Source organism: Thalia democratica, chromosome 1, assembly GCF_965202585.1.
Source record: "Thalia democratica chromosome 1, ktThaDemo2.hap1.1, whole genome shotgun sequence".
Classification (NCBI taxonomy): Eukaryota; Metazoa; Chordata; class Thaliacea; order Salpida; family Salpidae; genus Thalia; species Thalia democratica.
The window spans coordinates 60,744,727-60,764,771 of NC_139165.1; the positions used below are offsets into that span (position 1 = coordinate 60,744,727).

The 20,045-nt window shown below is 25.4% G+C and overlaps 1 protein-coding gene across 2 annotated transcripts in view; it reads right to left on the bottom strand.

Annotated features, from left to right (window-relative positions):
• Nucleotides 1-10,573, bottom strand: part of LOC145835261 (protein phosphatase 1E-like) — a 40,341-nt gene extending 29,768 nt beyond the window's left edge. For both annotated transcript variants that reach the window (XM_082942842.1, XM_082942836.1), the window contains exons 1-4: nucleotides 10,301-10,573; nucleotides 9,744-9,850; nucleotides 7,564-7,763; nucleotides 2,065-2,253 (exon numbers count right to left, since the gene is read on the bottom strand). In XM_082942842.1, the coding sequence (XP_082798968.1) occupies nucleotides 2,065-2,253; nucleotides 7,564-7,763; nucleotides 9,744-9,850; nucleotides 10,301-10,503 (699 nt within the window). In that variant the 5' untranslated portion in view covers nucleotides 10,504-10,573. The remainder of the gene's footprint in view (nucleotides 1-2,064; nucleotides 2,254-7,563; nucleotides 7,764-9,743; nucleotides 9,851-10,300) is intronic.
• Between the last annotated feature and the right edge of the window lie 9,472 nt (nucleotides 10,574-20,045).

The following is a 20,045-nucleotide window of genomic DNA, read 5'->3' on the forward strand; positions in this document are numbered from 1 at the left end:
TTAAAAATTTGTGGCTAAAAAGCAAAGATTTCAGCGCATTTAGAGCTCTAGACCAAACAAAAAACTCCGTCTGCAACAAAAGTTATTTGAGTTAGCGCAACGTAATTTGAAGGGTTTTTACTTATATCAAATTTTGATGTTTATAAATATCGAAAATCAACGTTCAAATACAAGTTTTTAGAAAAATATTTTACCATAAAAGTATTTTGTTGCTTTTTACATTGTTTAAAAAAGTATTTCAATCCTATGTTTAAAAAATTCGATTAGTAATTTCGATAAAATTTGCTTTTTGTTGCTTGTATTTTTTGCATGTTTTTCGTCAACACTTTAGTAAACTTTCAAAGATTAATGTTTTTTTCATATGAAAAGAATATAATTATGTAAACATTTATAAAATCCTCACATTTAGTTCATTTAAAACTAAATTATAAAAGCATTTTCAATCAATGCCAAGCATTATTTTTTGGATTTTCTATACAGCCTTAACTGACGTATTCTGACTCTATACAACTTATCTATAAAATTTTTATGAAATGATTTCAGTAAAAAATGTTCTTTTTTACTATCAAAACTTTATATTTAACATCTAATAAATATTTAAAGCTGTTTTAAAAAGTAAATAATCAAAGTATGACTTTGACTTGTTAAAAACCATAACATTTCAGAGAACTACTATGTCAAGTCTGATAACTTTTGTTGTAATATGAATTTCTTTATTTAGTCAAGGTTGGCAAATTTTTTTGAGATATTTCTTCCAGGTTTTCTGAATTTCTTCCAGATTTTTAAAAGTACACGTTTTTAGGTCTATTTTAACTTTAAAGCTAAGTTTAAGGTTAAAACTGTGCTAAGTAGTATAACAAGATTGAAAAGATACTGTAAAGCTACTTTAAATGTATTAAAAAAAGTATTTTGATGATGACAAAAAAATTACATCTACTTGGTAGATTTTTCGTGTTTAATTAAAATTTTACTACTAAACATGTAAAAACTGTTCAAAATTGCAGATTTTTCCAAGTTATTTAGTGACTTTTGTTCAAAATTGGAGGTTTTACACCAATTTTTGTTCAAAATTCCAGTTTTTTTTTAAATTTCTTAAATTCTAGGTTTTTTCAGCCTTAATTGTAAATCTCAAGGTTTTTCCAGGATTCCAGGTTTTTTGGTAACCCTGTTTATTTTAAAAAATTCAATAGACATAATTTTGAACTACATTTAAGTTTAATTTTTGAAAAGATTTACAAAAATTGAATTTCTTTGAAATTTAATTTCCTATTTTTGTTTCAAAAGCGACTTAGGCAACCTATAGTAAAACACTTGTTGCTGACTATTTATTCGAAGGATACAAAAAATCACAGCATTTTTAAGATTAAAATACAGGCTTCCCATATACCCTTAATGAAAACCCATGAAAAATGTAAAATGATAAGTGTACAGTACACTCGTACAATCAAAGTGAAATAATAAAAAATTCTTATTTATTAGATTAGTGTAATTATTTAAGTATAAAAAAGTATTTAAAATATATTTACGTATATTTGTGTAAAAAAAAAGCAAAGATAATATTTAAAGAAAATCAGTCAATTGTGACACAATAAGTACACAATCGTTAGGTGTTTTTTATCTTCAACTGAATTTGTCATATGCTTTAGTTTAAAAAACTGCCATGTAAATTGTGTTAATCTACTTTCAATTTAAACCTTCTTGAACTTTATTGAACTAAGACTACCCAACTAATATAAGTAAAGCTTACTGAGCTAACTCAGTGTATAATATATATTATAAAACCAAAATCCCACACAAACATCAAAAAATAAAATTAAAATATTATTACTTTGTAAAACAAACATAGCTGAAGTTAGTAACAATTGAAATATCTTAGAAATTGCAACTTAATATAAAAGTATAGGTATACTGATGATACCAAAACTAGTTAAACCTAGTTTAACTTTGTAAATATGAATGGATGACTTTTGATTACCTGTCAAATAAACTGATGATTTACAAGTTAAATTGAGACATTAATTCATGTAAGTGATTAATAATTTAATATTTAGGTTTTAAACAAACTTCATTTTTAGCAGACATGCAGAACTCTTCATCAACAGTCTTTAAGCAATCTTTCAAACAAACAGGAATATCAATCGGAAAGCTAGCGTGATTGACAAGTTTCACATGTAGATGTTTACTTGCATATTCGGCAGCTTCAACACCTGCATGTCCGTCAAACACCGCATACATTTGTATATTATGTTGCTCCTATATAAAAAATTATAATTAAAATTCCTCAAAAATTTTAATTCTTAACTAATACATAATGTATGCTTATCAATAAACAACTTTCTTTAAACTAACTAAAACTCTAATGATAATAAAAATATTAAAAGGTTTGAAAATAATTTGTACGCTTTATCTAAAAGCATATTGTTTAGAAATGTAGAAACCCATTGTTTACAATAACGAGTAAAGATATAAGTATAATATGAAAGTCAAATAAATCTATCGTTTTTGCTGATAAAATATTAAAAATCTACATAACTTAATCAAAATGTTATAAAAATTTACTTAAGAAAACATAAAAACAGTGTACAGAATTGTATTAATAATTTAGTAGAAATATTTAGAACCGCATAAATAATAACTAACTAAAAATTACCAGTAAAATTCCCAAACTACAACAACAAAGAGTTTTAATAACTTTTAGAGGATCATAAAATGAATTCTCGAACACGCAGACTGTAGAGTAACTAACCAAACTAAATTAAGTTTTGCTTAAATTTCCAAAACGATATTGTTAGGTTAGTTATTAGAACGAGGTATGTTATAAAACTCAAACCATTTTTAAAATACAAATTACTAAATTGTTTAATTTTAATAAAATTTAAAAGTTTCAGGAGTATATATTTTCTTGTTGTAATACCATAAGTATTAGAGTCTTTCTTTATAAAGAAATTGTTGTATACTACATTTTAATATTTAAACTCTGTTTAAACAATACTTATCTTATGTCAAACAAAACTGGATTTTTTTTTAAATATTTACTCCAATTTCCTTATCGTTTATTTTTCATACAGTGTTCCAGTTTACTCAAATATTTACTTTTAACTAACGGTTATATATTATTTTTAAGTTCTATCTCATCTTTGAAGCTATAATTCTTATTGGTTGTATGTACAGTACAATATTCTTGTACAGCAAGGTAGTTGTGAAGAACTATGTAACATGTAGCTTATTTTAGTGTATTTGTATTTATACTTGTTTTTGTTTAAACATTTTTTTTTAATAAATAATTTCAATAAATAACAAGGAATTATTTTTTATGAACAATCTTATTTAAACAGAGGAAGTTATTCTGAAGTATGTTGGCAGACGCAAGCACACTTGTTTTAAAAGCATGCGTAAGAGCTATTTAAAAGGGAACATGTCACTTTTGCACGAGCATCAATTTTGCACGAGGTGACATTTTTACGAGTGTCACTTTTGCACGAGCGCTACTTTAGCACGGCGTCAATTTTCACAAGGGAACACTTTTGCACGGCAACATTTTTTCACAATAACAATTTTTCACTATTAGAGTTAGGTGCTGCTAATAAAATTGAACTATAAATCTTAAAACAAAATTAACGGTTGATAAAAATTATTTATTAGTTTTACTAACAAAAATTTTATTCAAATAAAACTTTTTAACTTTAATCGAAATTCTTTAAATTTTTTCAAGATACTAATTAATTTGGAAGTTTGTTCCATATTTCAACTGACCGATAAAAAAAATTATGCCAAGCCTCATTATTGAAATAATGTTTGTACATAATTATTTTTCTTCTTTCTCTCAGTAAGCAATTAGTTCTATAAGGTTCAAAAATTGATTATATATTAATCGTAGTTTCACCGCAAACTAGTTTAAAAAAAAAAAATGAGGTCAAATTCAATTTTCTTGTACTCTAATGATTCACTACTAAATTTAGTTATTCTATCAAGGTGAGACATATCAGAAATATTGCAGCGGTTGAAGACTAATATAGTATATTTTCTTTGAACAGATTCTATAAGGTTAATATCTTTTTTAGTTATGTAGACCAGATTAGTGTGTTATATTTTAACTTAAGACGAATTTAAATGAGAAAAAAATTATTAAGGATGTTTATATCTGGAGACTGAAAGCTCTTTAAATCTTGAAAAGATGTAGTTGATGCATTTTATAAACGTAATTTATATGGTGATTCGATTTAAAAATTTTTAGCAATAAAATTCAAAGATCTTTAAACTTTTTAGTAAAAGATAATTTGATATTGTTTATTTTAAAGTCGAAAGTAGAGATAGTAATGTTTTTTTTTTATATTTACAACTTGACATTTACTAGGGTTTTAGTTTAATTTGCTTTACTTTAGCCAATTGTAAATTTTATCTAAGGAATATTGTAAAGTTGTGTTCGATTGGTAAAACACTTTTTTGTCATCTGCGAAGAGGCTAATGTTGCTGCTAACATCAACTTCTGAAGCTATATCATTTACAAACTCTTTTGACTAACTAACCAGACTGCTACAAATTTTGAATTGTGATAATGTTTTAATTTTTTTCAAATGGAGAGACAGAGTCAAAAGCTTTTACTCCGTATAGATAACTTAGTAGACGTATTGCTTAAAAAGATACCAACCAAGACTGTTTGCAATCTAGTAATTAAAAACAGAACGTTCGGTTAGGGATAAAACTAAAGTGTTTAGGTAATATAAGTTTATGAAATAGTCAAAGTTTAAATCATGAAATATGCGTTATTTTATCGCTATTTTATTCTCATGCTAAATTATAAAAAAAAACCTTCCATATAACTATAAATTAACATTAAGTAAAATATGGATTACCTTTACACTTCATAAATTAACAAAATCTTTTTTTCTTAATTTAACAACTGTTTAAAATTAAAATAAATTTAAAATATTTGTTTGAAAACTATATAATGCTAATTTAAAATCAAGAGAATATAAGTAAAAATAAGTCTCAAGATTCGTGTTTTAAAGCCCTACTAAGTTAAGTTTATATTTCTGTTTATTTTTATCTAGAGTATTTAAAATTGTATTAATTTAAAATTATAAAAAACTGTAGTCATCTAGTTTATTTAAATTAAGATTATAAATATGAAGTAATGAATTGTGGTACGTTATTATATTGTTCTACGTAAAACTTCAAATAAAAAAGTTACATTAAAATTTCATAAAAAACTACCACATTTTATTCATTCAAAACAACTTGCGTTTAAAAACGAATATTAATTAAGTTGACAAAAAAATGTTTAGTAAAGGCCATAGGGGGGTAGGCCATGTTTTTTACAAGTTGATCTTATTTTATAGAGTTTTTACTAAGCTTCAAGTTGCTTTTTACCGTTTTTAAAAATTCGAATTAGTTTTTGAGATATGACCGGCCAAAGTCGGGCCGCATAACAGGTTCCTTATGGGGAAGGGAAAACTAAAACGGCGAAAAAAAACTAATGCATTCAAAATCTATCTCCTCCTTCATTTTTTAAGCAATCTTCTTCAAACTTTCACAGTCTATTCTTTATACAATAACAAAAAAACGTTATTTGTGACTTTAAAAAATTTTAAGTAAAAATACCTTTTTTTTGAAAAAAAAAAATTTTTTTGATAAAAAATCACTTTTTTTTTTTGTCATAAAATTTTTATTTTTTAAAATTATTAAAATTCACAAATAACGTTTTTTTCTCATAATGTAAGGAACATTTCCTGAAAATTCGAAGAAGATTGCTTGAAAAATGAAGGAGAAGATAGATTTTAAAGCCCGTTTTTAAAAACTTGAGAAAAACGGCTTTAAAGTTACCCTTTATATACCCTTTATAAAGATAACCCTTTATATAACCGGTCATAAAAAAAAAAGTTACTTAATATTTTTAAAATCTAAAAAAAGCATCTGAAAGATTATGAAATGTACTATAATATAAGTCTATATGTTATTTTTGGTCAAAAAATGGCTTCTACCCCCCCCTATGGCCTTAAATAAATTTTTATTTGAGAAAATAAAAATTAGAAGCGTGCAAAAGTGAAGCTCCGTTCAAAATTGACTGATTGCTTAAAATTTACATCCGTGAAAATATAACGCAGTGCGAAATAGACGCTTTGCAAAAATGTTGCCGTGCAAAAATGACCAAAAAAAAATTGTATTTTGCATGAATACACTTTAGCATGAAGAGTCACTTTTGCGCAAAGGGAATTTTTTGCATGAAGACATTTTTGCATGGGTTGAAATTTTTTAAATTTGCTTTGTTCTTTTTAAATTTTATTTTCTTATTAATTTTATCTTTACCCTAGACCTTTACCCTCGGTTGGTAACTTTTTTCTCTTTTTAATTTTTTTAATCACTATTTTTTTTTCTAAATTTTCATTTATTAATAATTTTTATAATTTATTCTTCATTTTTACTATAACTTTTAAATCTAACCCTTACCCTCGGTCAGTAACTTTTATTTTTATTCATATTTTTATTGTTTTTTAATATAATTTTTTTCAGTTATTTTTTCTTTTTCAATTTTTTTTTTTGTTTTTTTTTTTACTTTTGTGTAAAATTGACCCTCCGTGCAAAAATGTCTTTGTGCATATTTGACCCGTTCCCATCTATCAAGCTTGTATGTCAATACTTAAATATAAAAACTGTATGTATGATAATGACCACAAAAAGTGGTAATGTTCCATTTACAAAAGACGCAAAGAAAATCTATAGTTTAAGGCCATAGGGGGGGTCCACTTTGTTTTTTACAACTTGATCTTATTTTGTAGAATTTAATCTGAGCTATCAGACACTTTTAACCGCTTAAAAAAACTCAAAGTAACTTTTGAGATATAAGCGATCAAAGAAAGGGCGTTCAATAAGGACCTTATGGAAGGCGAAAACTAAAAATGCGAAAAAAGACTATTTCACTAAAAATCTATCTCCTCCTTCATTTTTTGAGTAATCTTTCTCAAATTTTTATAGAATGTGTATCATTAAACTTTAAAAAGATCTATTGTAGGAATTTTTTTAATTTTGAGTAAAAAAAAATTATTGTCAAAAAACTACCTTTTTTTTTAGTTTTTTGTGGATAAAACTTTTATTTTTCAAAATTTCAAAAATTCCAAAATTCAGATTCTTCAAAATATTAAAAGGAACATTTCCTGAAAATTTGAAGTCTCTAGGTCAAAAAATGAAGGAGAAGATAGGTTTTTTGTGAATTTTTAAATTTCCGAGAAGATTGACCCCAAAAAATTTGCGGTCCATACATTTATATTGGAAAATTTTTACAAAAAATTAAATATCTCAAAAGTTAAATGATATTTTTGAATTCTATAAAAACTGACTTGTAGTTTGTACTTAAAGCTTTCATATAGAAGCCAAAGTTAATTTTTGTAAAAAAAAATGTTTGACCCCCCCCCCCCCTATGGCCTTAACTTAAGAAACCCAAGTAGACAAATAAATCAAAATGATAAATATATAAATTATGGAAATTAACAAAACTTCTTTTTATTTTTATAAACTCTCGTTAACTTTTCATAACTAAAAGCAAACTTAACTAATTATCAAACTAACTTTAAGGTCATGGAGAATGTTTAAACTGGAAAAAACATTGTGTCTGTCTTCCATTGTTCTTCTTGTGTTTTTAATACACCAATCTGACATTAAAGGTACTTGAAAAGAAATGTTTTCAAATGAAGAATTCATTTTCCAAGCTAAACACACCTCATTTATGTACTTCTTTAATATTGGATAAAGAGAATTCCTGGAGAGAACTGAAAAAAGAAAACAATACAAGCATATAATTAAGTAGTATTTCATTTATCCAAAACAAAAACATATATAACACAAAATTACTTGCCAATTATTTGAAAAAATTACTAAATTATTTAATTCTAGTTAATAGGATAATTGAACAATAAAATGCTATAAACTTGTAGAAAAACTAATTTACATATTTTTAAAAACTGTAAAACAGGGTTGCCAAAAGTTTTTTGAAAAATATATTCAGGTTTTCTTAATTTCTTCCAAGTTTTTTAAAGAACGTGTTTTTTGTTCATTAATAGTTTAAAATAAAATTTAAGGTAAAAAATTGTCGTAAACAGTATTACATCACTGAAAAGATATTGCACAGATACTTGTTAATGAAAAAAAAATTAATTGATACAAAATATTTTTTTGTAAATGATAGATTTAAATATTGAGATAAAAACAAATTTCACAGCTAATCTATCCAAGAAGGGGATTAAAAATTAAAACTTTATTACTTTAAAAAACTCTCACACACCTTTTCACTGATTTTAAAATTGTTAAAATAAATAAAATGTTATAAATTATTTATTATTTTATTTTACTATTTTAAAATAGTTGATTTTTAAAATATAAATATGCAAATTTACACCAAATCCTTCAAATTAGAAATAGCTTAAAATAGCTTTTTTAGCTTAAAATATTTGTTGTAGTAGCTTTTGTGTCATTCATTCAAGATAATCAAAATACTTGAGCTAGAAACTTTAGAAAAATAAAATGATAAAGTTGTGGTAGCTACAAGGAATAAAATTAAATTACTAACTAAGGTTAATAAAACTTAGCTTGATTCAATAATTTAATAAATTAAATTATTATATTATAAGTTATATAACAACTACAATTAAACTAAAATAATTACTAGGTTGATTTCTATCTGTGTTTAACAAAGGTATTGCCACGTCCAAATAACAAAATTGTTAAGAATCTATGAGATTTGCTCACTTCGGTTTTTCTTTTGGCAGCTAAGGGTGGAAGAATTTTTACATAATGTAACAGAATAGAACTAGAAGAGTACAAAAATAGTCGTTTTATTGACAACAAAATGATCAATTAGATATCAAGGTTTAATGTGTCTTAAATGTAGAAAGATTGAAAATAACTTTAATTTAGTTTCTGCGCAAAAAAAAAATTCATGTACCTCAAAATAAGTTTCATGCACCCCAAAAGTCTCGTGCACCCTAAAAGAAATTTCATGTACACTAGTGTGCACCAGTGTACACCGTGCCGACCACTGACCTAAACCATTTACATTCTAAATTAGTTATTTACTATTTAGTTATTCTAGTAATGGTGTTAACTGTCTTTTAACAAAAACAGAATAGCTTGAGTGAACCTGAATTTATTGACTTAATTTTGAAATGTTTATAGATTGATTCTGTTTGAGAAATGTTAGTTGCAAATTCATATTTTTAATTGATAATTCAATTTTATTTAAATTTTTTTTTATTAATTGATAATTAATTTTTTCTTCTCAAATATAAACACAAAAGAAATATACAAAACTTATGATAGTTATATGTATAGAAAATTCTTTAAAAGTAAGAAAAAATTAATTCAAAACAAAATAAAAATCTAACCAGTCTGAGTTAATAAAATATTTATGTAGTTGGAGTGAGAAGCAGTCCTTTTTTTTAAACTTTTTAGAATTTAAGTGCAAAAGACAACATTAATATTAAGTATTACATCTAATAAAAACTTATCACAAATGTCGTTTTGTTGATAAGTTTTCAAGAAAAACAAAACAACATATAAATTTATTTTTTTTTAATATCTGGCAAAACGTGAAATTATTAACTTTACTGTGTTTTGCACAACATAATGTATAAAAATGTTAAGTATTTAAATCTAAATCATACTTTTGAATTTTTATTTTCATCATCGAATATATCTTCCGATTAAAATAACAGTTAACAATTACAACAATTAAAATTACAACAAAAACTAACTTTTTTCCTCTTTATTCATAACTACTAAATTTTCTAATTGACTGCTATTTGATAACTCATTTGTAACTTTTCTTGCAATTGCTAATTGTAAAATCAAAGGACAATCGCTAAAAAACAAAAATATAATTACACTTACAAAATTATTATTTTTAAACTTTTAATAACTAAACACAACTTTATTTTTAATTCTAATGAAGTCACTTAGATGTTTTGATTGTTAATTAAAATATTTTTTTTAAATGAGGCAATTTTAAACTTGAAGCTAATTACTTCACACAGTGATCCATACGCTTAGGCAATAATTACATTTAACAAACTCTGTGTTTTGTAATAACTATTTAATAATAACTGCTTATAATAGTAATAACTATTTACATAACTAGTTACACTATGTACTAGAACATATATGTAATAGTAAAAAACTCTAAGTTTTGAGTTGTCTCATTGTTGTTATTTATTTTCTCCTTTTCAGTAGAGCTCTTGTAGAATAATAACTTGTTTTAAAAGTTAATATCAAAGTATTTAATATTTGCAATGAACAGTCTTACAAAACTCACTTATTTTTCAAAACTTTTAAGACATAGTCAATACTTTCACCTTCAAATTCCTTGAGTAAAAAATAACTTGATGCTTTAGATCTTTTATTTTTTCTTAGCAAAATATTTGTTTTATTACAAGAAACTTCAGCTCTTTCATTTATTTCTTGGAAATTTTCCAGAAAGTCAGTACAACTTTTAAGCAACTTTTTTGAAGATAACATTTCAACTAGTTTATCAACAGAGTGCTTTAATTAAAACTGTTCGTTAAATAGTATAACAACAAAAATTACTTACAAAATACTGGATAAAAGTACTTTTTTTAATAACTAATAACAATAGAGCCATATTTCAAACCATAGAGAACTTAATTATCGTAAAAAGTAAGTTTAGAAAAATCTAGCATATCAATGACTATCAACCATAGTAAATTAAAGTATTTTAAACTAACGCCATAAAGGGTAAAACACATATTTAATTTAGTCTTATTATCTAAATCAGAGTTTCCTAAACTTTTTTTTCAAATGGCCCCTTTAAAGAAATTAAAAAGGCTATTGCCCCCTCCAACAAGACTACTCAAAAAACTACCATTTAGAACACCTAAGACCTTTTTTTTGCTCTTCATCTGCAACTCAAGAATACCTCCTGAAGTTTCAAAATTTTATGACTGCCTAGGATTTTAAAATTTCCCCTCCCCTTGCTAGTTATTGCCCCCCCCCCCAAATTACTAAAATCACCCCAGGTGGTAGATATTGTTCATTTTGGGAAACCCTGATCTACATTAATATAAAAACTAAACTAATTGCTTTTAACAGGGTTACAACTAAAACTAAAAAATAAAAATAATTCAGTGTTAAAAAATAAAAACCCAGTGTGATTTTAAATACTTACCAATTACTGGAAATTTTTAGAACATATCTCTTATCTGATTTTTTTTTTGATGTTTTGAAATACTTAATCAAATTTAATATAACTATCATCACAACTAACATATACATTAAAAATGTATTTACTTAAAGTCTAATGTACACAGGACTGAACCTACTTCATCTTTCACTTACTTTTAATAGGAGATTAAAAGATTTTGTTGATATCATTGTACTTTTTCATTCTAGATATTTAATTTTATTTACTGTAGAATAACATTTGCTTAAAATTTTTTGAAACAATATAACAGGGTACAAATAGTTTTGTGTAAGCTTCTTGAAATATTCTAAATTCCTCCAGGATTTAAAAAATTAGTTTTGTGCTCCACTTTTTGTATAAAATTAAACTTAAATTTAAAAAAAATGTCTTAGATAGTATAACAGCATTGAAAAGCTACTTAAAATGAGTTTTTCAAAGAAAAATAAATAAATGATACAAATAATTTTTCTTCTTGATAGATTTTTTGTATCTATTTAAAATTTTATTACTTTACATATAAATGTAGTTTAAAATTACAAGATTTTCCAGGTTTTTCTGAGATTTTAGTTGTAAATTCTAGGTTTTATTAAAGTTTCTCAAAATCAAGGTTTCTTCTCCTTAAATTGTTAAATTCAAGGGTTTTTAAGGATTCCTGTTTTTTTTTTGCAACCCTGAACATAATAGTTTTTAGTAGATCAATACAAAAGGATATGATATCAAAGACAAAGCTCCCACTAAAACTCAAAAAAAAATCCAAGGCTGGAAACCTAAAATTCAATGTAAATAAATTATATGTAAAACAACTGTTAAATAAACTATTTCTAAAAAACTCTGATTTTTTAATAACATTTTGATCTGAATGTAATTTTAATTATTTTTTGTTTGTTACATTTAAAAACTTTATTAAGTTAAGTAAAGTTGCTATTACAAATGTTATTTTCTATATTTGTAAAATATGTATTAATTTATCGGAAATGCAAATGAGTTTTCTTTTACATAACTACTGTGCTCAAATTTTAAGACTTAAGGCCATGGGGAGAGGGGGGTAAGCCATGTTTTTTACAAGTTGATCTTATTTTATAGAGTTTTTTCTAACTTCATGATGCTTTTTATTGTTTTAAAAAATTCAAATTATTTTTTGAGATATGACCAGTCAAAGTTGGGCCGCATAATACGTTCCCTATGGGAAGGGAAAACTAAAACAGGGAAAAAACACTATTTCATTTAAAATCTATCTCTTCCTACATTTTTCAAGGAATCTTCTTCAAACTTTCACAGTCTAATCTCTATGCAATAACAAAAAAACATTACTTTGGAATTAAAAAAAAAATTGTAAAAATATATTTTTTTTGTAAAAAAAACACCTTTTTTTTATTTTTGTGATAATTTTTTTATTTTTTTAAATTACCTAAATTCTAAAGTAAAATTTTTTCCTTTTATTATAAGGAACGTTTCCTAAAAATTTGAAGAACATTGCTTGAAAAATGAAGGAGAAGATAGATTTTTGGTGAATTTTAAAATTTCCAAGAAAATTGACCCCAAAAAACTTGCGGTCTATACATTTATATTGGAAAATGTTTAGAAAAAATTAAATATCTCAAAAGTTAAATGATATTTTTGAATTCTATAAAAACTGGCTTGTAGTTTGTACTTTAAGCTTTCATATAAAAGCCAAAGTTAACTTTTGTAATAAAAAATGTCGGACTACCCCATATGGCCTAAATTATACTTTACTAAACAATATTTTTTTTTATAATAAACAACTGTATACATTATTAAAAATTTGCTAAGCACAAGAAAGTAAAGCCTAGGAAAATTTGTGTTTAATACAATTTATTTAATTTTTTTTATCAAAATTCAGTGTAATAGAAACCCTGTTTTTGTCATTTTTCTTAAATTCAGAACATTTTTGAGACATATACAAAAAAGCCCCTTTTTAAGGCAAAAACTAACCTGAGTGACTGAATACTGAACTGAGTGATTATAAACAAGTTTGAGTTATAATGAGCTTTTGTAGGAATCAATTAAAAAGTTTGAACTTTTGGCGCAATTGTCTCAAGTATGAATATACTTATCTTAGAGTGTCAAGTAAATTTATGAGCTATTAAAATATGTTTAAATACATTTTTAATCATTCTTGTTCTATTTAAAAAAAGTATTAACCAATTTCAATTAATATGTCATGAAACTAAACATGCATTCCATTTTTTGAGGCAAAAGAAATGTTCTTCTGATGGTAGAACAGTTCTAAATTTTTTTAAAAATTAGCAAAATTTAACACTTACAACTAAGAAAATTGACAAATGCATTATAAAAAATACTTTATTTCACAGCAAATAAACTTAAACATGGTTGCCACTGATCAAGCAGAGAAAAATTTCCTGACTTTTCCTGACTTTTTCCTGACTTTTTACCAAAATTTTCCTGACTTTTCTAAATCAAACTCTTAAATTAAACTTATTCTAAAATACATAATCTAACAATTGAAACTATTAAAAGATGTTCAAAATGTTTTGAGAAAATTTTTGCAGTTTTATAAAGGATATTTTACTAATTTATATCAGATGAAGGCATTGGAAATAAAATTAAATATTTTTGTAAATTCCTAGGAAAATTTTGGAATTTTTTTCTGACTTTAAAGGACTTTTAATTAATTTTTACCATTTGAAGGCTTTGGAAAACAAGGAATTTTGTAAATTTAAACTGACAAAATCTGACTTTTTTTTTTTATTTTATCAAGTTTCCAGACTTTTCCTGACTTTTTTTCAAAACCCCCCATTTTTTCCTGACTTTTCCTGACTTTTGTCATTTTTTAAAATGTTTCCTGACTTTTCCTGATTTCCTGACTTTTCCTGACCGAGTGGCAACCCTGCTTAAAGTAGATACTTAGTAATTACAACATCATAACAAAGATTTTTTCAACTAAATACTTTATAATCTCTAAAGCTATTGAACATAGAGTTGTTAAAATTAAGATATGTATTATTGATAACCTTTATTTTACAGCATCTAAGTTCAAGTTAAACCATTCAGTATTTATGAAATAGCAGCTATTTTTGTAGCTTAAAACTTTATTATTAGGGAATACTTTAATTTTAAGCTATATACCTAACAATTTCAGAAATTACTGCAAGTACAATAATAAAAATTTATTTACATTCTTTATTGATACACTTTATTTTGAAGCATTTAAAGTTAAATTAATCTCATTTAATATTTATGATAATAAAACTCTAACTTTTCAAAACTAAACTCTAATTTAACTTTAACTAAACTTCAAAAGAATTCTCTGCAAAAAAGCTGGCTAGAGTTAGAAAAAAATAGTCTGAGTAACATTTAGCTAGTCTGAGTTGACATGACTTATAATGAGAAATTAAGAATATATAAATGAGCCATAACTACTGTTTACCGAGCTTAAACACCTAAAAATACCATAATAATGACAAATTAAAACATGATTTAAAATATTTTTATAAGAATTATGAAATAGACTTCTTGTCAGAGGATAGTTTAAAAACCAAAAGACTTATTTGACAAAGTTACTGCATGTATGGAAATGAAAGTTCCTTTACTCACTAATAATGACCTGAATAGAGGCACTTTTCAAAATATTTAAACTCGCCTAAATTTACAAAAAAATCAAACTACCTTTAGTTAACTTGAGTTTTTATACTTTTAATAGCCTGAATTAATGGCAGTTTTTCTATAAAAATTAATTTTATTATGACATATATAAAATTAAAGTTTAATTGGGTGGAGTTTTTTATTTTGATAAAAGATTATTATGACATATATTTATAATAATACTTTATTTATGCATGTTAACATTACCTATAATTACTGTAAAAAAAAACTAACACTTTTTTTTAAATAAGGTGGCTACACCTACTTAATTAACTAAAGGCTTCTTAAATGTATCTAAGAATTGTTAAATTAAAGTTGTATTTCCCTTAGAAGTAACAAACAAAAACTAGGGTTTTATTAGATAGTTATAAAATAAAAAATCAATGCTGCATGTAACCTTCCACAATTTTATTAAACTTTTGTGTGCAGTTGTTATGGCTATTTTAGTAACAGAATTTTTGAAACATTTTATCTAGGACAGATCCCCTTTTCTGAAAAGTTAGGTCAAACATTCAGATCTCATTGAGTTTTAACTTTTTACTTGTAAGTAAAAATGGTGGTATACTCACGATTCCCAGCCGATTCTTTTTTTTTACTATAACTATTAACCCTAACCCTTACGCTTTATCGGTCAATTCTCAGATTTGATCGGTTGAGAAATGGGCAGATGGGATGGGACTCACGTCATGGGAGTTGTGCGCGGGTTGAAATTATAATTAAGCATGTCCAAAAAAACAAATTCTTTGTAGCACAGTTCTTTTAGAAGTATAAAAATATGTTTTTAAAGATGGTATTAGTAGACGTCTTCCTAAAGGTCTCTTTAGAGACTCTCTAGTCTTACGCTTAAACACTTTTACAAACTTTTTTTAATGGTTTTAGTTTTTATATGAATACAGCTTTTAACGGATTGTCCAAGACAAGACTTTAATAAAATACTACTTTTTTCAAGCTAGTAACTGATGAAACTACAATAAACTTTTTTTTAAAAACTAAATATACAAATGTTGTATAAATTAAACTCTAATAAACGTTATTATTGTCTGTGTTGTATAACTCAGTAAACTTTAGTTATGATAATATATATATACTTTTGTTTTGCTTCTTATTTACGCTCAGTAAAATGGTATCAAATAAAAATTTTTAAACTCTAAATGGACTATATGTACTATACTTCAACTGTCATTTTATTGTTGTAGAACATATGCCCTCTCTCTTGTATAATATTTTTATTTTTTGCGTTAGTACAATGCTATTATTTTGTTTTTATGTTTAACTAAAAATTTAGACTTATATTAAAAAACTTGTTTATATTACTAACTTAATGTTTTATTATATTATTTATTTCTTGTTCCTTTTCGCATGATTTTTACTTTAAGTGGTCCGGGTTTTGATGCCTGAATTTACCTTTGGATAACAAACAAAAAATAACAATTGTTACTAAATTGCAATAAGTAGTAACCATTAAGCCGTTTTATTATCATTTTTTTAAAATATTTCTGTAAAGTCAATTAAGTTATAAAAAAAACCTTTAGGTTTCGGTGTCATAACGATTTTAGTCAATTATAGTTATAACTTCACAAAAACTTGGTATTACGGATAAGCACCCTATGGTCTACAGATTTCTACTGTTAATTGCTTTGACTAACAGAAGATTATCAATCATCTAATATAAAGTTAACTAAACAAACAAATGTTTCTTAAATAAGCCGTTTGCAATTATTACAATTAATTTATAAAAAAACTCTATAGAACTAAGTTATTAATTAATACCTAGAAAAATATCGTTAGTTTTTCAATAACTTGAGTTTTTTAAATTGAGTAACAGTAAAAAAAATATGTTTTTGATTCGTTCTAGCATTACCTTTTTACTCAAATTTAAAGTAGAATTATTATAAATGATGTTGCATTTAATCTATTGTTTTAAATCTGTTTGTTTAAGACTTTTAATCTTGTTGTTAAAGATTATATGCTTGATTATCTAAAACTAAGTAATAATAAAATATACAACCGCTAAACTTACGCCAAACTCAACTTCTGAAATTTTTGATATTATGTACTAATGACCAAAATAACAGTAAAATTATTTAAAAACTCTATCTTATTTAATTAGTGTAACATATTTTTTACAAGCTAAAAATACATCGCTGACGCGCATTGCCCACAATACCTTAAGCTAGAATCTAGATGAAATCAATATTTAATAATGCAACTGCATTTTTTAAAATAAATTTACGTGAAATTTATGTTTTTACTTTTGAAGCAGTACCCATTTTATTTAATTTTATACTTTGTATGAAATTCTATTCATTTGTTAAGTTTTTTTAGTTATCTACCGAATCAAAGATTCGGACTCGGATTCGGACGAATCCGGCCTTTTTGGACTTGGATTCAGCCGAATCCTAATTTCAAAATGAGATTCGGATTCGGTAGACAACTTTTTACTTATTGAATTTTACTTAACTATTTGTCAAAAGTTAAATTAAATGTAAAACTAGTTAATGAGTTCACGCTTGAGTGGATAAAAATATGTTTTTTCACACGTATAAAAGCCTTATTAATTTTGAATAAGAGTTTTTCACACAGTACAAAAACTATGATATATTATTTTTGTTAGACTCTCAAATAAAATTAAGTACATAGTTATAGCGTTTAATCTCAGCTTTTTGGGTAACCGCTCTTATTTATTCATCATAAATTTAGTTTTTATGTTTGCTTGTTGTAATAAACTGCTGCATTATTTATACAAAGAAAAAAAATGCAACTTAGATATGTAACACTAAAGCAGATGCTTGCATACTTTTAGCTACATACTTTTTGTTAATATTTCATTATCTATATAACTGATAAATTTAGTTTATGACATAAAGCTTATGACTTCTAACATTTTATTTTTTATTTTAATAACAATGTTTTAAAAAAATAAAAAGTATGTTAACAACAAAATCTTAATTAATTTGTAATAAACTACTGCAACTACTTGCATTATTCATTAATGAATGAATATTTAGATAATATTTAGAGTTTGCTGCAGTTATGAGAAATAAGGCTTAAAATCAATGATAAAACAATATCAAAAAACTTTTTCCTAGTATTTATAAAAGTTTTAAAAGCAGCTTATAATTTTTAAGTAAAAAATTTTTGTAATATGTAGTATTTTTGTATATGAAGTAGTCTAGAATAGTCTTTAGTATTGATAAATAAAATTCACTGATACATTACAATTAGTTAGTATAAAATAATTTTAAATTTATTATGTCGAATTTAAGAAATACAAATACCAAGCTGCCTGCAGAGGGACAAGCCCAAACATGCTAGAAAATCTACCCGTCTGCATGAAAAGTATGGCAAAAAGTTAATATTGACAATCCACCCACAGACAGTCAACCGGACCTAACTGAGACTTTGGTTGTTGGCCCACCAACATCCATAGCTCACAAATTTTATTTTACTTGATATTCCATTTTTCGGAGTAAAAGATTGTTATGAAAACAAAATCTTGAAATAATTTAAATTATATCATTTTCTTTACAGAGTTACCAAAAAACTTGGAACTCTGAAGCTTGACAATTTAGACTAAAAAATCCGGAATTTGAGAAATTAAAAAAAAAACTGGAAAAACCTGGAATTTTGAACAAAAATCACTACAAAACCCTGAATTTTAGACAGTTTTTACATTTTAAGTAGTAAAATTTTGACTTCAAACAAAAAATCTATCGTATTGATAAAAAATTTTCATCATCGTCACAATTTTTTTTATTAAGAAATACTTTTAAAGTAGCTTTACAGTATCTTTTAAACATTTTTATACAATAAAAAAACCGTTTCTAAGCTTAAACTAAACTTTAAACTAAAAATAGACACAAAAATGTGGAATTTTGAAATCCTGGAGAAAATTGGCCAAAAACTTTAGCAATCCTGTCTTCAGCAATAAATAGAGACTGGAGACCTTAATTTGTTATGTATTTTTAAAGATAACAGCTAATTTTAAAATGTTTTTAATGCGGAAGTATAGTTTACAAAAACCATATATTTTTAAATAATTTTTTTGTTAGCTTTTATCAATTATAGCAATCAAGGTTTGCCAAACACTCAGGGTACTCCAGGAAACGTAGGGTATTTTCAAATTTTAGAAAAGCTGAAACTAAATGTTAAAAAGCATATCAGTTTCGAGGTTAATCAAAGTGGTGATTCTCCTATATTGCCACCAGAGAATCCAAAACCACAAAATTCTGTAAATTTTGATCCGAAGAAGTTTTCAACTTACTATTCTTTTTTTTAATTAGAATTAAAAACAGCTACACAGGAGGACGAGCAACAGGAGTATATGAAGAAATTGAAGCAGAAATAATTTTTCTACAAAGAATTTGAATGCAGAAACTGGAGAGGATGAAGTCTTAAACTAGTGGAAGTTGAACAAGACAAAATACTCACATCTTGCCAGTTTTGCAAGGTAATATATTGCTGCACTATCATCTTCTGTGTATTCTGAAAATTATTTTTTGAAGCTGGGAATTTGTACGAGTAAAAGCGCAATCGATTGCTCCAAAGACCAGCGAATTTTTTTTATTTCTTCTGCACAACTTGAAAAAACAAGAATTGTCTTTTGTAGTTTAAGAGAGACATCGTTTGCTAGTGTTGTTCGCTTTATATTTCTAAACAGTTGCTTAAGTCAGTTTATATTTCTCATTTATTTTGGTAAAAGTGTAACGTTAAGTGGAATTTAAAACCTTTTTATTACAATTGTAGTTCCTGTTATTTTTTAGGCTTTTACTATAAATAGTATTATATTTCAGCTTCTTATGGCTTTCTAATTTGTTTATAGTCACAATAAAAACTAGTGATGTACCGGACCCGGACTTTTTTTTTCAAATTAGGATCTGGCCGGACCCGGATCCGGCCTTTTTTTCAAATTAGAATCCGGCCGGAACCAGATCCGGACTTTTTTTTCAAGTTAGGATCCGGATTTTTTTTTATATCAAGGTCCGGCTGGATCCGGATATAAGACAAAAATGGCAATATCCGGCCGGATCCGGATAGTGAGTCCGGTACATCACTAGTTTTCACATAAAAAGTAGAGCTTACATTTGTAGTTTCAAAATTTCATTTCTATAAAAGCTTTTGTGATAAACAAAAACTATGAATAAATTTAGTATAAGGAAAATTGATAGAAAGATAAAGTACATCACAGAAACAATATCTGGTAGCTAAGATTAAAATCTATTAAAAACGATCAACT